Raw genomic sequence first — 14,399 nt, 5'->3', positions numbered from 1 at the left:
AAGTATTGTCCTTCATAAAACAGTTTATTGTTCCAATTTAGCTTCATTAAAGTCATAATACTGCTTTAGGATGTGATAGACTAGTGCTGTGGGATTGAATTATAAAGAGATTAATTTTAGCTACAGGAGATAATTGACCCTATAATTCCTATCACACCTAATCCCAGTTCAAATGAACCAGTGTTAAAAGTGGCAATACTCACAATATAGACAAGGTCATGTCAGTTAGAATTGTTTTTTACTACCAATTAGATTTTCCCACTTGGTGCATTTGACTAATGTTGTCATAGAAAGGGACTCCAGGCATGGAAATACAGCTTCTTTAGAGGCACACAGGCACTGGGACTGATGGGTAGCTTGCCATACATTGCCCCGTGTACAGAATCAAAATTCAATTGAGTGCTGACCCCTAAAATTTGACTTCATCTGGGAATTCAGAATATGTTTTGATCCATGGTAGAATTAGGAACAAGTTAAATAATTTGAATCTGGAAGCAAATTCTCTTGAAATTCAGCAATGTTAATATATGGTGATTCTAGCAGGTTTGGAACTGTCTCTTGGGCAATGCGACATCTGAAGTATATTTCAGATGAAGAACCAGAAAAAAAGTGATGTACTGCCTGAATAGAGAGTTGTTCAAAAACAAATCATGTTGATATCTAGCTGCAAATGACATGAAGGTTTAGAAAAATACAAAGATATATATATGATATAGCTTAAAAATTCCCTGAAGTGTTCATGCCAGCTTCAAACATATTATGAAAAAAAAAACCAGAAAAATCATACTTTTGCATAGCACATTCAGTATAAGATAAATTTTCACATTTTTACCAGTTATCAATCAGCATTTTTCCAAGCATTTACAGATTTGAGTTTGGTAGTAAGCTGAAACTGCATGATAAAAAGAGACAGATAATGATAAAAAGCAGATGTATATGCAAGCCTAGCTCGAAGGAGCAAAATACACTATTACTGCCCCTCCTGTGAAGTTAATCCTATTTCTTTTAGCTATTTCTTCATTAGTTAATGAGGTTTTAAGAAAAAGAAATAATTAAAGTGGGTTTGAAAAGCTGTTTTTGCATCTTTGCCTTTAGGAACTTTTTCAAATATTCACAGAATAGTTTGCCCTTGAAAGGTACATTAAGTGTGAGTTTAGGCAACAGTTACTTTAAACATGGGTGGTCAGAAACCTGTAACTGAAATGACCTTACACAGCAGCTAATCACTTTCCTCATTCAGATTCACCACACTGGCTAGGCTTGAAATGTGAAATAGTGGTGAAAGGAGATGTTTCAATGACTAGGTTAAAAAAAAGAAAGAAATTTCAAGTCTTAGATCACAGATGTACTAGCATGAATTAGATTTGAATGTGGATGCACTTTGTGATTTGCAATCTTAAAAATGATAAATTTTCTTCTCTCTCACTTTCTATTATCAGTCTCAAATCAGAAGTAAAGAGTTTGTCTTCTATCTTTGTGAGATGAGTATCAGTGCACTTATTACCCCATTTTTGTCGCCTCCCCCTGTGACCCAGGAATCAACCAACTTCTCTGCTGACCTCTGGGTAGGGAGTCTGGGATGACAGAGAAACCGGCCCACATCTTCTGGAAGTGTTCTCTTAATGTTGGTGTTGTACCACATTCTGGGGATGAAAATCTGTGACGACCTGCAACTGCCAATTCTTGTGCCTGTCTTATCCATGAGTACAGGAACTACAATTTGCATTTCAATATTTTTCATTTCAATATGCTGCATTTGTATTCTTTTACTGGCGAAAACAACCCATTTATTTATATGCAGAACTCCTGAAGGAGTGAAACTGGAAGTGGTGAATTATTCTTTTCCCAGAGTTTCAGTTTACTCTCTTTCAGGCAGCATTCTTAGAAGGGGGATGCAGTTCTTATGGATGCTATTGGATCTGAGCATCTTCTGGTATTATCTTGTGCTTGTGGAAGAAAATCACTACCCCCAGAGCTCTATGTACATGCCTAGTGCACTAGGCAATGGTATTGCATGTCCACCAACTCTTTAAATGCTTTAAATGCAGAAAGACGTTCTTGCACCTGAGCTCACAGATCACCTGTAGACTTGTTCTCAAATTGCCAACCACAAAGAAGAAATTTAAGGCAGTGAACAGTGTCTCCATGGCGTTGGTGGCTACTAACTCAATGAAATTCATTATGTTTCAAAACAACTGGTATTTCTTGTGTCATATTCAATTTCCAAATATCATAAAATGGTTACTTTATTCATTTCCAGCTTCATTATTTCAGTTTTATCCCACTCTCTCTTTTGTTGAATTTCTACTTCGTTATTGTAGTATTCTTTCTTTGGGTAACAACCACCTCAGCAAAAATCAACACCACAGCAGTTCTTAGGTTTTTATTTGATGAATGTGAAGCATTTGCCTGTTATGTTCTTTTTGCCATGAGGACACATAGAGCATGTTGACAGCCCGTATTAATAAGCTTAACAATGATACTGGCAGTTAGTTAGTACAATTTTAGGCAGTGTTAAGTGATCTGTAGGGAGCCGTAAAGCTATCCTTTAAAAGAAACTGATGTCACACTTGCATTCAGAATTCACTGGGTATTTTTTATTGTTTTTATTTTCCAGGTGATTCATATAACAGGCCGGTTACGTCTGAGAGTATCACTATCACACGGACGGACAGTACCCAGCCAAATCATGGGACTTGTTGTCGTTGCTCATGCTTTGCCACCTCCTACAATTAATGAAGTCAGGATTGACTGCCACATGTTTGTCACTCGTGTGAATATGGACCTCAATATCATTTACTGTGAAAATAGGTACAGCCTTTAGATCCTTTACTTCTTTGTTTTAGTTGCGTGTGTTCTTTGTTCAATGGGCTTGGCAAGAAGTTTTGAAATTTTTTACTCTTGCAATGTCCATCCTGCTGTTGTAGGAGAGCACTGAATACTCTCTCATCATCACTACCTTCATTTTCATTACATTCTTAGAAGATAAAGGTAAATTTAAAACTGTAATTTGCAAGATGTCTTCTGGAATAGGGGAAGATACACCAGGAAATACTACTCTGAGCTTTCTCTGCTTTTTGCAATCTTTCACCGTTCCTCTCAGAGGCAAGATTTGGGACTAGACAGACGTTGGTCTGACCTGTATGCCTATCCTTATGCTCCTCCATCCTCCCCTCCACAAGTTTTTCTGTCTGAAGTTTTAAAGTTTTCCATTTTCGAACTAATTTGCAGATTACAGCTATCATGCTCAGTATTTAATGGAACAGAAGCACAGATGGCCTAGATAGTAGGCTAGAGAGGTGGGATCTGTTGCAGTTAGAGGTGGGAAAACTGTAGAATAATATTGGTTAAGGGCATACTGGGAAAGACAACACTGAAATGGGAACAGGTGATGAAGAGTTGGGGGGGGCGGGGTATGTTCTATGTGACAGTGATGAGTGATCTTGGAAGGTGAAAGAGAGAATTTAAATTCAGCTGCCTGCTCCCTGGGGGCTGGCTGCCATAGCACCGGGGGCTCTGCACGGTGACCTGTGAGGGCAGGACAGGGCAGCCAGGGCCCACCCCAGAAGCCCAGAGGGGAGCTGGGCAGCTGGGGGCACAGGGGCAGCTCCAGCCCCTGGCATTGGGCATCTCCCTGTGGACAGGCAGTGGAGTGGGCTGGGGCTGGGTCAGGAGGGCCGATGGCCAGGCAGAGCTGTGGGGAGCTGGGCTCTGGCAGGGGCTGCCATGGGGGCCTGGGCTGTGGGTGGGGTGGGGGAAGGCCTGGGAAGCAGAGAGGCTGATCAAGAACATTAAGAGCCCCAAAAAGTAAACATATAATGCAGGGAATAGGAATTTACAGCAGAGTGAAAATATCTGAGAAGGAAATTACAAGTAATAAGTTTGGGTCCATTGATGGAAGTCTGCAGTATGGGGGAAAGATTGGAAAGGAAGAAGCAAGGTAATGCAGCCAAAAGAAAATTTGTGAAGGGGACTTATCATCAAAAAGTGGAAGAAACAAGGTGACTACGGCAAGCTTTTCTTGTGACAGCAACAACAGCATATTACAAATTGACTGGAAGCTCTCTGATATGAGAAATCATAAATTGCTCAATTATAGTGGAATATCTATGATAAGGATAGCACATCAATATAAACTTTTATTAAAAAGTATAAACTCAACTGTTTTGTTGAGTCGGGATCTTAACTTAAAATAATCTCGGATTTCAATTATGAGGTGGTATTTGCTGCCACATTGCTGCACTGCTGCAATACTTTTTTTAGTAGAATTACTTGACTGTTAGACAGAACACTTCATCTGCACTTCCAAAGCATTATCTAAAAGTGGATATATTATTCTCATTTTCAAGCTTGGAAAAACTGCTTCATGGAAAGTGGCTTGCACAAGGTCACAGAAAAAGTGGACAATGGCATTAAAGTTTGGGTTTTTTGCCTGAGACTCTACCCAGTGAGTATCCAGATGCTGTATAATCTGGCAGCTGACAAAAGAGCTCTGGGGATTAGGAATGGGATCTAGAACAAAACTTTTCCCTAAGTCTTTGATTTCACTGTGACCTACCTAGGTAGTAATGGAAAGCTGCTACCACTGCAGAGTTTTTCAAAGGCCTCTGTGCAATGAGTTGCTGGTATCTATCCAGTTCCTAATGAACAGATTCCCTTTTAACAAAATCACCTGCACTTACTGCTACCTTATTGGCAACCTCCATAAAAAAAGCCAGGAATCAAATAGATGTGACAAATGAACCTGTTCCATCAGGTCAAGTATGAGATGAACTTTTAGGCCAAATTAGGAAGATTTATGCTTTCTCTGCTGTGAGTTTGGCATTTTTATGAGCCCTAAATTGTATATGTGGGGTTTTTTTTTAATTAAACATTTTTCTCAAACCTTCCCTTTATATTCATGTAGCAATAAAACTTTCAAATGCTGGAGAAAGACATCACTGAAAACTGTAGAATTCATCAGGTGAGGTGCACTGATTGGTAATCATGTAGGAAGAGCTGATAAGACACGGCAAACTCTGGTAAAACAGCAAGAAAGTGTTGAGTTTATTAATTTTTTCAAATTTAAAGCTGAAGACTACATTATAAAGTAACTTTTCATTGTTTGTGATGGATTTTATCCCATGCTAATGCAGAATGCATATGGTGGTACTTGAATATATGCTACAATAATTCTACTTTAAGCCCCTGTGTCATTGTTAAAAATCTGTTAAAAGTAGTTTATAAAAGTAATTTCAAATAGTAGAAATACTTCTGCCAGTGCTGGGACATGAATGTGATCTCACTGAGGCAGCAGGATATCCAGTCATGGAAAATTAAATAAGACTGACAGAACTTGGATTTCTTAGCAGCTACAATGCAGAATATGACTGTAAAAACTGGAGAAATAGAAAAGAAAACAGAAGATGGGAAGAAATTAATGGAACAGCTGATTGAAACTGTCAGATTAATTATCTGGGTGTTTGCCAAGGCTGTTCTCTGAGTCAGGGACATTGGGATCTTTCCTCTGGGATTACAGAAAAGGAGATAAGTATCTCACCCTGAATATACACGCTTGACTCCTGGCACTTGTGGGCAGCTACGAAATTCTTTGTGGTGCCACAGTAAAGCAAGCACAACATCGATGAAAACAGAGAAAACAGAGAAAAATGGATCCATGCTGGGCAAGCTGTAAGCACTATTTATGGAGCAATGGGGAGTTACAGGCAGCTGCAGGGAGTATGGAGCAGAAGCCAGGCCACTTAACTGAAATGAATGCTCACAGTGGACCATTGGATCAGCAGGAGTGAGATCAATAGTACTCCTGCTTTTCCAAGCAGTTGCCTGCTTCAAACAGCAGTGAGCAGGAGTGGCATTACTCAAGTCTTTGGGTGCATCTTGTTACTTTCCTCTGAATGAAGAGATCTCCTTCATAGTCTTGGACTCAGTGCACAAACTAGCCAGACATTAGCTTCCCTCTGAGACAAGATCTTAGCTAGTATACTGGCTATTTCTAAAACTTAATATTTTTCTTTGAGAGTGTAAAATATTAATGTAAAATTTGGTAGCCTAAATTGTGGCATGTTAATCTCTGTCTATTTTACAAATGTAGGATTTGTGTCATCTGAGATTCACCATCTAAAATAATCTAGGATTTCCTTATTAGTCAGTGGAGTGAGAAAAGCACCTGCAGAGGAAAAACTATCTCATATTGTGATAAATAACTAAAAGCAAAATGAAGAGACTGCTGCTAGAGTGCATGATCAGTCTGTGTATTTTCAGAACCAACTGTGATGGATTGGAGGCCGTTTGGGGAGAGACAATAGCCAGTTTAATATGGACTGTGATACTACATCTCCTGATATGCAGGGAGATGCACATGCAGGAAATATGCACATGGCAGAGGTTTGTATCGTTGGCCATGACAGTGGTTGTCAGTAGTTCTTTCAGATATGCAGAAACAGTCTTGTGTAGCAAACCTCAAGCCTACAAACATGTGCATGTGAATTTCAGCAAATTTAGCAAAACACTGTACAATATACCTACCTTTAAATTTCAATCATGTTAACAGTCCTGTAAGTCAGTGGAACCGTTGATCTGCTTAAACACAATGCAGAACCACAGGATAGTGGCCTGCCTGGAGATTGCCCCTTTCTACTAGGCTGGCAGAGTGGGATTTCCTCTCCCTGATCTTATCCTAGAATGTACCACAATCATTGCAGATTATTTCAAACCCTAAAAAAAATATTCTATGTCTAGAAAACAGACATAGTTTCAAATGCTTTTGTGAGCAAGATATTTTCCCATTTTCTTTTTAATTTCTGTACTGTGTTTAAGGACATTGACACCTTGACTTTCCATGATACGAGTCTACACATGCACACAGACACACACACACACAGACATGCACACAAAGGTCTGCAAAATAGATTTTAAAGTTTCTATGTGCAATAAACAACAAAGTCCCAGTTGAAAGGGCCCAGAGTGAAAGCTGAGCTCCCAAATGAATTATACTAAAAAAGATTACACCCTGAGGCATCTGTGTGTCTCAGCATTTAAATTATATCCCTTGAAATATGAGTTTGGACTTGGTGCCAAGAAATGGTTGAAGAGCTTTTTCATGAATATACCCAATAGAAGACCAATCTGTTGAAATGAAATGTGTCTCTAATCATTTGGTATAAACATAACATGTTTCTACTTTATTATGTAACCTTGAATCATCACAGTCTTTTAATGAGGATTTTGGATTGTTGCTAATGCTTTACAATTTCATGGAATTATATTGTCCTGGTGTTATGCTACATGGAGAATATGCACTAGAATTTAATTTTCCACTTAGTTAAATGGATAAAATAATTTCCAGGTTTCTTTAAAAAGAATTCTTTCTTTTTTTTCCTCTAAGGCCTTGTCTCATTTGTACAGATATTCCATTCAAACGATATAATGCTGAAAAAACTTTTTAGCAGATATCACTTTCTGAGTCATTTGACAATTCTTTTGTTCTTTTCTTTCTTGAATTATAGGCTGTATGTTCTTTTTCCTTTTTAGGATTAGTGATTACATGGATCTGACCCCTGTAGATATTGTAGGAAAGAGATGTTACCACTTCATTCATGCTGAAGATGTGGAAGGCATTAGACATAGTCACTTAGACTGTAAGTACTTCCATTTTTGTCAAAATAATCTGGTGCAACATCTGATTGCTCCTAAACTATTATTTATATTCCACGACTGAGATCTTCATTTTGCACCTGCTTTTTTTTTTTTTTTTGGTCAGAGGTTTTCATAGACGATGGCTTAAATGTAATTCTTTGTGTGATTTATTTTCCAGTAATTTTCTAGACATATAAGATAATCTAAATATGTGGAATTTCCAGCATGTGTTAATTTACATGTGCTATGCATTATTCTAATCCCTAAAGTATTGCTTACATGAGAAACTCCCTTCCTTGGCACAGAATAATAACTCCTCCTCTTTGAAGATTTTGGGTTTTTCTGAGTCATAACATGGAGGACAAAAACTGCAGCGTAATTGGGATTTCACCAGGTTTTTTGATACAGAACTGAGCTACAGCTCTACTAGTACTAGTGCTTTAACCACCCGGTGTGTTAATATCTAAATGTCCCCCATCCTTAGAGCATCTGAGTCTAAGTCCCTGTTATATGCCCACTGGTGGTATTGGATTAGGAGAAGGATGACAGAAGTACACAAAAGTTGCAAGAGACAAACCTTACCAGAGAACATGTGCAATGTCTGTGCATGGGGGAAGGGAGGTTCAGCTTGATGCCTTGTAATTAAACTCTTTGTGTTCCTCTTATTAAAAGCCATAGGGCCTAATTCTTTTCTTGTCGAGATCTGTTGACTTCAGAGATGGGGCTTCTGATTTACCCTTGTGCGAAAAAAAAGACTTATGCCCATAATCTCTAATTTATCTGTGCCTGCAGTGAAGCCAGATAATTCTTTGGAAGTTTCAGCGACTGACGCATTTATGATTGACTTTGGTGTTTTTCTTAATGCAGAAGACAATCTGCAAATTGCTTCTTAAATTCAGAGTCACAAATTTGAATAAATCTGCTCCCCCTGCATCATGTCCTACTAGCATTTCCTAATAAAGTGCAGCAGCTCAAATGCAGCCACATTTAATTAGATTTTACAAAACAGTATGACTACACTAGAAGGAAGAAAAAAAATGTCCCATCCCAAATTACCTTTCTTGATCTGCAAGGGAAGATAGGAGGATAACTCTGACCAGAAAGCAGGTGAATAGGGACAGCTTCCATGAAATCACATGGCAGCCAACAGCTGTATTAAGCCATGTAAAAATTTCAGAAGTTTCTAGAATGTAAAGTGTATTTGGCATAAGATCAGATTAGATATATTCCTGCAGAAAAAAAAAAAAAAAATCAGCTATCCAAAGGGATAAACAAAGTAATTTTGTGTCATTTAAATTTTAAGCATTTAATATCCAGGAGAATATGTCAGTTGCTGAGAAATGAAGGAACAAATTCAGAAACTCAAATTCTTGGTGCTCTTGAAACTGGAAGTCAAAAATGACAAGTTGCACTTTCACTGCACTATCTGACCGAGGAAATAAAAGATATTTATGACTCAGATTTACCATACCACCTGGCATAGATGAACATCCCATTTGAAAAAGACCTTAATCTTCTGAATGACCACTTCTCTCTGAAATAGAATATGTTTTATGAAACATTCATCTTCAGGAAAATTCAAGATCTATGCAGAGAGTATGAGTGCAGTGTGATCCAGTATAATAGCACTGGACGAGCACTCAGGAGACCCTGAAGACAGAAATGACTTCTAGAAAATCACTTCAGCTTACTGCATTCCTCCTCTCACTGTATGTCCAGTTTATCTGATTGGATTGCAGATACAGGGACTTCTCCCACTATTAACATCCAGCATAGCGGGGTTCAAAAACTTGGCTGCATGGCTATAGCATAATTATTCTTGCTAGGCTAGTTGGGTTTTTTTCAATAGACAGGGCTGGTTACTTCTTTTATGTATGTTTGTTTTCTTCCCTTATAGGAACCAGATGCTCATAGAATCATTTAGGTTGGAACTCTGGGATATCATCTAGTTCCACCTAATGCTGAAAACAAGATCTATACTAATTTGAAGCAAACTTTTAATCACTTTATCTAGTTGATGTTGAAAAACTTCAGATTCTCCACAACTTCCATGAGTGAACTGTTCCAATTATCTTAATAAGTTCAGTTATCCTCACAGTGGTTTGGGTTTTTTTTTTTTTCTCCTATCCAGCTGGAATTTCCCTGTTTTGACGGTGCAGCTCATGGCTTCATCTTTGCAGTACTCTGCTTGCAGATATGCTGCTAGGTTCCCCTGAAGTCACCTTGTATTCAGACTAAGCAAGCCTGGTTCCACAGCCTTTCCTCACAGAGCAAGTACACCAGCCCCTGGTTGTCCTGACAGACCTCTTCTGAGTTCACTGAAGTTTATCAATATATTTCCTATGGCAGGAGCCTAAAATTAGATTCCAGATGCAATTTAAGGAGTGATGAGTGAAGCAGGATGATGATTTTCTGTGCTCTGCTGGCTGTGCACTTTTTAGTACAGCCCTGCTGGTTCATGGTTACCACAGTGTCCAGCGGGACCCCCAGGTCCCTTTTCACAAAGCAACAGCCCAGCCAGTCCGTCCATCCCAGATACAGGACATTGCATTTGTCTTTTCATGTTCAAACTCATGGTCTTTATGAAAGGTCTTCAAGTTTAAATTAGTCTTGGGAATAACTGGGGAAGTACATGTGCTGGCTGCAAGTTCTGCAGAAGCCAAAGTGGTTTATATCTTTGCCCACAGAGATGTTCAATTTCTAGCATTTGACAATAAAAATTGTATAGAAACCAAGAAAAAAATTGTAGAACCCCAAAACACTTCATAGAAACTTGTCAATCCTTTAAAATCAAATTCAAACCAAACTAGAAAGAGAAAATCCTCACAGTTTTACTAAACTAGAATCAGAGCTAAAATTCATGAACTGGTTCATGCCACTGGCTGTGGCAGGTAGAACCCAGCAGAACTGGTTGCCCAAAACAGAGAGCACAGTACGACATAGGAAATAACACAAAGATTGAGATCACAAAAAAATAAAAGCCCACACAGATTTGTGCAATATTTTGAAGAGGATCTTGAAGCTAAAGTAATGGATAGAAAGCACTAGTGAGAAAACAAAGCAGAACTTGAGAAAGTAGCAAACTGAAAAGGTTGTGTTTGATGGAGAATGCAACCAAATATCTTGGTTTATTTTTACAGGAGATGAAATAATTTTTAATGATTGAAACAAGAAGAAATCCAAATTGCAATTGTAGATTTAAGGGTAAAACGAGCACACGTAAAATTGCTATTCTGCCTATTTATTGACAATATAGCATAAGGAAAAGGTAAGACCACTACATCCTGCCTTCTTATCCAAGATATTCAAAGACATAAAAGAGAAAACAAGCAAAGAAGAAAACGTTGCACATAATCACACAGAAAAAAAAAAAATCAAGAGGGCTGTTGATGGCCTCAGATGATAGCAGCCCATTAGAAACTTAGAAAAGCAGGCCTTGTTAACTCTCTCTCAGATAAAAGAAGACAAAAGCAGTTTCAGGAATGTGACCATAACAAGTATAATTGTGAAAAAGGTCTGCAAGACTATAACAGTGACAACAGGCTTTTGTAAAGGAGCTACTGCCCTAATGAAAGGTCAGTTATGATCAGTGGAAAAGCTTTCATTGGCTTCAATGGACATGGGGGTTATGCCCTAAAAAAGCGATTTTTTTAATGGACTAAAATTCTGAGCCCAGTGAAGTAAATAGCAAAAATTCCATTGGGTTCAAAATGTCCATTATTTCTATTATTCTAGATTAATATTAGTTATGCCTTGATGCCCTTCTGAATTATTAATACAACATTTATACTCTAACTGCACATATGCTTGCGTTTATAGCAACACCATAATATGTGGCATAACATAAGCTGTTGAAACATAATTTTTTTTCCAAACAGAAATAAAAGTTTATGGCAGTTGTCTCTATTCTGTTTCATTCAAACTTTGAATGATCATGCTTTTTCACAAATCTCTCAGCTAATTTTTTGGTGCTACAATTCTACCTTATTAAGCCCTTTCCTATTTTAAAATGCGTCACGATTTCAGGAGTTTGGGAATCTTCTCATTTGTTCATCTTCACCATGTCTGTTGAACAAATTGCTGGTAGAATCATGACAGATATCACTTACTATAAATCAAGTCTCTCTCACAGAGATCATAGTTAAAATGCTCTCTAGTCTGTACACATCCGGCATCATGGCCCAGCTGTTGGCTCAGCTAACCCACAGAAACTGGCTAAGCTGCAACAAATTTTGTTTCAACCAAACCCTCAAAAACTACAGGTCTGGCTCTACCCTGGCACAGACAGAGTGTCTAATCCTAGTTCTGTAACAGAGCTCTTCATTAGGTTATGTGGCATGAAAGAGTTGTAATTGAATGTTTTGTGTTTCATAGGTATGCATCTAGAACTAACACCCTAGAAAGACACCTCACGGCCCAGTCCTACTTTACCACTTGTAAGAATGAGGAAGGTGATAGGATCCTCTCTATTTACTTACCACTGAATAAAAGCACTGCAGGACTGAACTGTGTGTCAAGCATAGGGCAGTTCATACACTTTCACCAAGCCATGAGTCTCTGCATGAGTAAAACTGCCCTTGCTCTTACGACATCAGTGACAAAGATCCCTAGCTAGCGGGATGCATTTGCTGTCAAATCAACACCAGAAACCAAGCAGATCAATAAAATTACTATTGTATCAGGTCTTAGCACTCTATGGAACACAGAAAGGGCCATTGCTGCTCTCAGGAGCAATGTGTGCTTTCTTTTTTTGACACTGTTATCATTCACAAGTCTGTAACAGCCCTTTTTTAAGAAGTTAATTTCATGCTAAGAATGAGCAGATGTCATGTGCTGTAGGAATATACATCTTCTATTTAATTTTAAAAAATGAATGGTCTTCATTGAACATCAAGTACTTGATGTTACTGTTCAATGAAGGTCATTAAGAAAGAAGCAAGGAAGGATAAAAGTCAAGACCTCTGAAGGCAACATGAATATACTGTTGGACAAATATATGATAACATGCCATCATTTCAAAATTATTGTTTGCAAGAACACTGTCACAAGTACATACCAATTGATACTGGCATATTATATAATGTGGTATTTTTCATTTTGAGATCCTAATTGAGGTCTAAATCAGAAACCCGGCTCTGACAAGAAAGATACTGTTGTCGTCAGCTGTTGCTTAGAAAATATCATCCTCTTTCTTTGGGATTTGATTTACAGCTATAAGAAATACAATTCCTCAGGAAGAGTGAGCCAGGGCAGTTCATTTCCCATAAAGCAAAGGTCTCTGATGAGTATGTTTGCTAGCACTCCCTCTCATCTACTTTATCTGGTTTCCAGTGGTTAGAATAACCCAGTCTTTCTGAAAATAAACTACTCCACATTCACCTTTTTTCATGGCTCCCCTGTTTTTCAAGGAATACTACCCCCTCAGTCTGCTTTTAAATCAGTTATATATTCATGATTTCTTTTATGTATGTTCAGTAGAAAAAAATCTATTGCTCTACAAAATATTGCTTAGTGGTTTAGCCTACTAGCTGTAGTTGAACTAACCCTTTTAACTTATGCACATCAGTTCTAATTTTTTATTCTCTTAATAACCTCAAACACATGAAAAACAAATAGAATGAGTTGATAATTTCTAACAGTAAAATACTTCACATATTTTGCTATCATGCTGTGGAATAACTCTGCAATGTCAAGTAGCTCACAATTAGTAGAACTGTAGGGGGAAAAAAAAGAAGTGTTTTGATCCTGAGGAAGTTTTATCCTAATCAGATCGAAATTTCAATGCTCTTGTAGTGCTTAATATCTTCAATAACCAAAAAAAATCAAACTGATTCCAATGTCAGGTTTTACATTCCATGACTGAAATAAAATGCTAAAATATACAAATGAATCTCATGTTTGTACAAGTTTATTATCATCGCTGGAAAGCAAGATTGATTCTAAATTAGGCTGATGGAATGTCATGGTTTAGCTGTTTCTTAAACTAAGCCCAACTGGCACCCTGATGACAGCCTAGTGTATGCTCTTTTCAAAGTATTGCAGAAGTGCTGGTATGACTGCCTGCACAGTCTTTGTCTCTGGCCACAGTGTGGGCCTGCAAAGATTTCTGTGTTGAACACTGGCACCCTTTAGTCCTTTTGGCTGGAGTTAGCAGTGATACAGCAAGATCAGGGAACAGGAGACAAGAAAATGGAAGAAATGGAAGCATGTAAAGAAAATATTTTTATTTTCATACAAGGCAAAAAAGGATCATGGAATTTGGTTTTAGCACATGCCTAGTGCTAAGGTTTTCAGTCTTAATGAATTTTAAGGGATGTGCACCTACCCAGGAGTGTATTTGTCGTATCTTTTCGCCATGCTTTGAAATCCCGAAGATGTTGTATTTGCTCCTGCAAATTCTTCTTTGGGTTACATGAGATATTGGTCTGCCTAGCTTAATTTCTTCATCTGCTTTTTTGAACAAAGCCAGGTACTTTAGAAGAAGGGGAAAAACATTCTGCAGTATGCAGTTATGTGTGCCTTGTACCTGTCTTTCATACACTATTAACTCATGGCTGGCTCATTTCTTGACAGGTGATGCTTACATTTGTGTGTTTATGTGTGGAGGAATGTTGTTACTATTGTAATATTTGGTAGTTTAATTATCCGTTATCTGAGTAAAAATCACTCAGAAATCATTTTTAATCCCAAGAAAATTCCAATCTTTGTGATATTTTGTGCTTCAGTTTTTCAAACACAAATTTTTTATATTGGACAAATGTTTT

General features: G+C 37.9%; 1 protein-coding gene across 4 annotated transcripts in view; it reads left to right on the top strand.

Moving 5' to 3' along the window:
- Positions 1–14,399, top strand: part of NPAS3 (neuronal PAS domain protein 3) — a 596,430-nt gene that overhangs the window by 563,115 nt on the left and 18,916 nt on the right. For all 4 annotated transcript variants that reach the window (XM_040067722.1, XM_040067721.1, XM_040067724.2 and 1 more), the window contains 2 exons: positions 2,618–2,811; positions 7,531–7,637. In XM_040067722.1, coding sequence (XP_039923656.1) covers positions 2,618–2,811; positions 7,531–7,637 — 301 coding nt within the window. The remainder of the gene's footprint in view (positions 1–2,617; positions 2,812–7,530; positions 7,638–14,399) is intronic.

The sequence above is a fragment of the Hirundo rustica genome, chromosome 6 (genome assembly GCF_015227805.2).
Source record: "Hirundo rustica isolate bHirRus1 chromosome 6, bHirRus1.pri.v3, whole genome shotgun sequence".
Taxonomy (NCBI): domain Eukaryota; kingdom Metazoa; phylum Chordata; class Aves; order Passeriformes; family Hirundinidae; genus Hirundo; species Hirundo rustica.
This window is presented reverse-complemented; position numbering and strand designations above follow the sequence as displayed.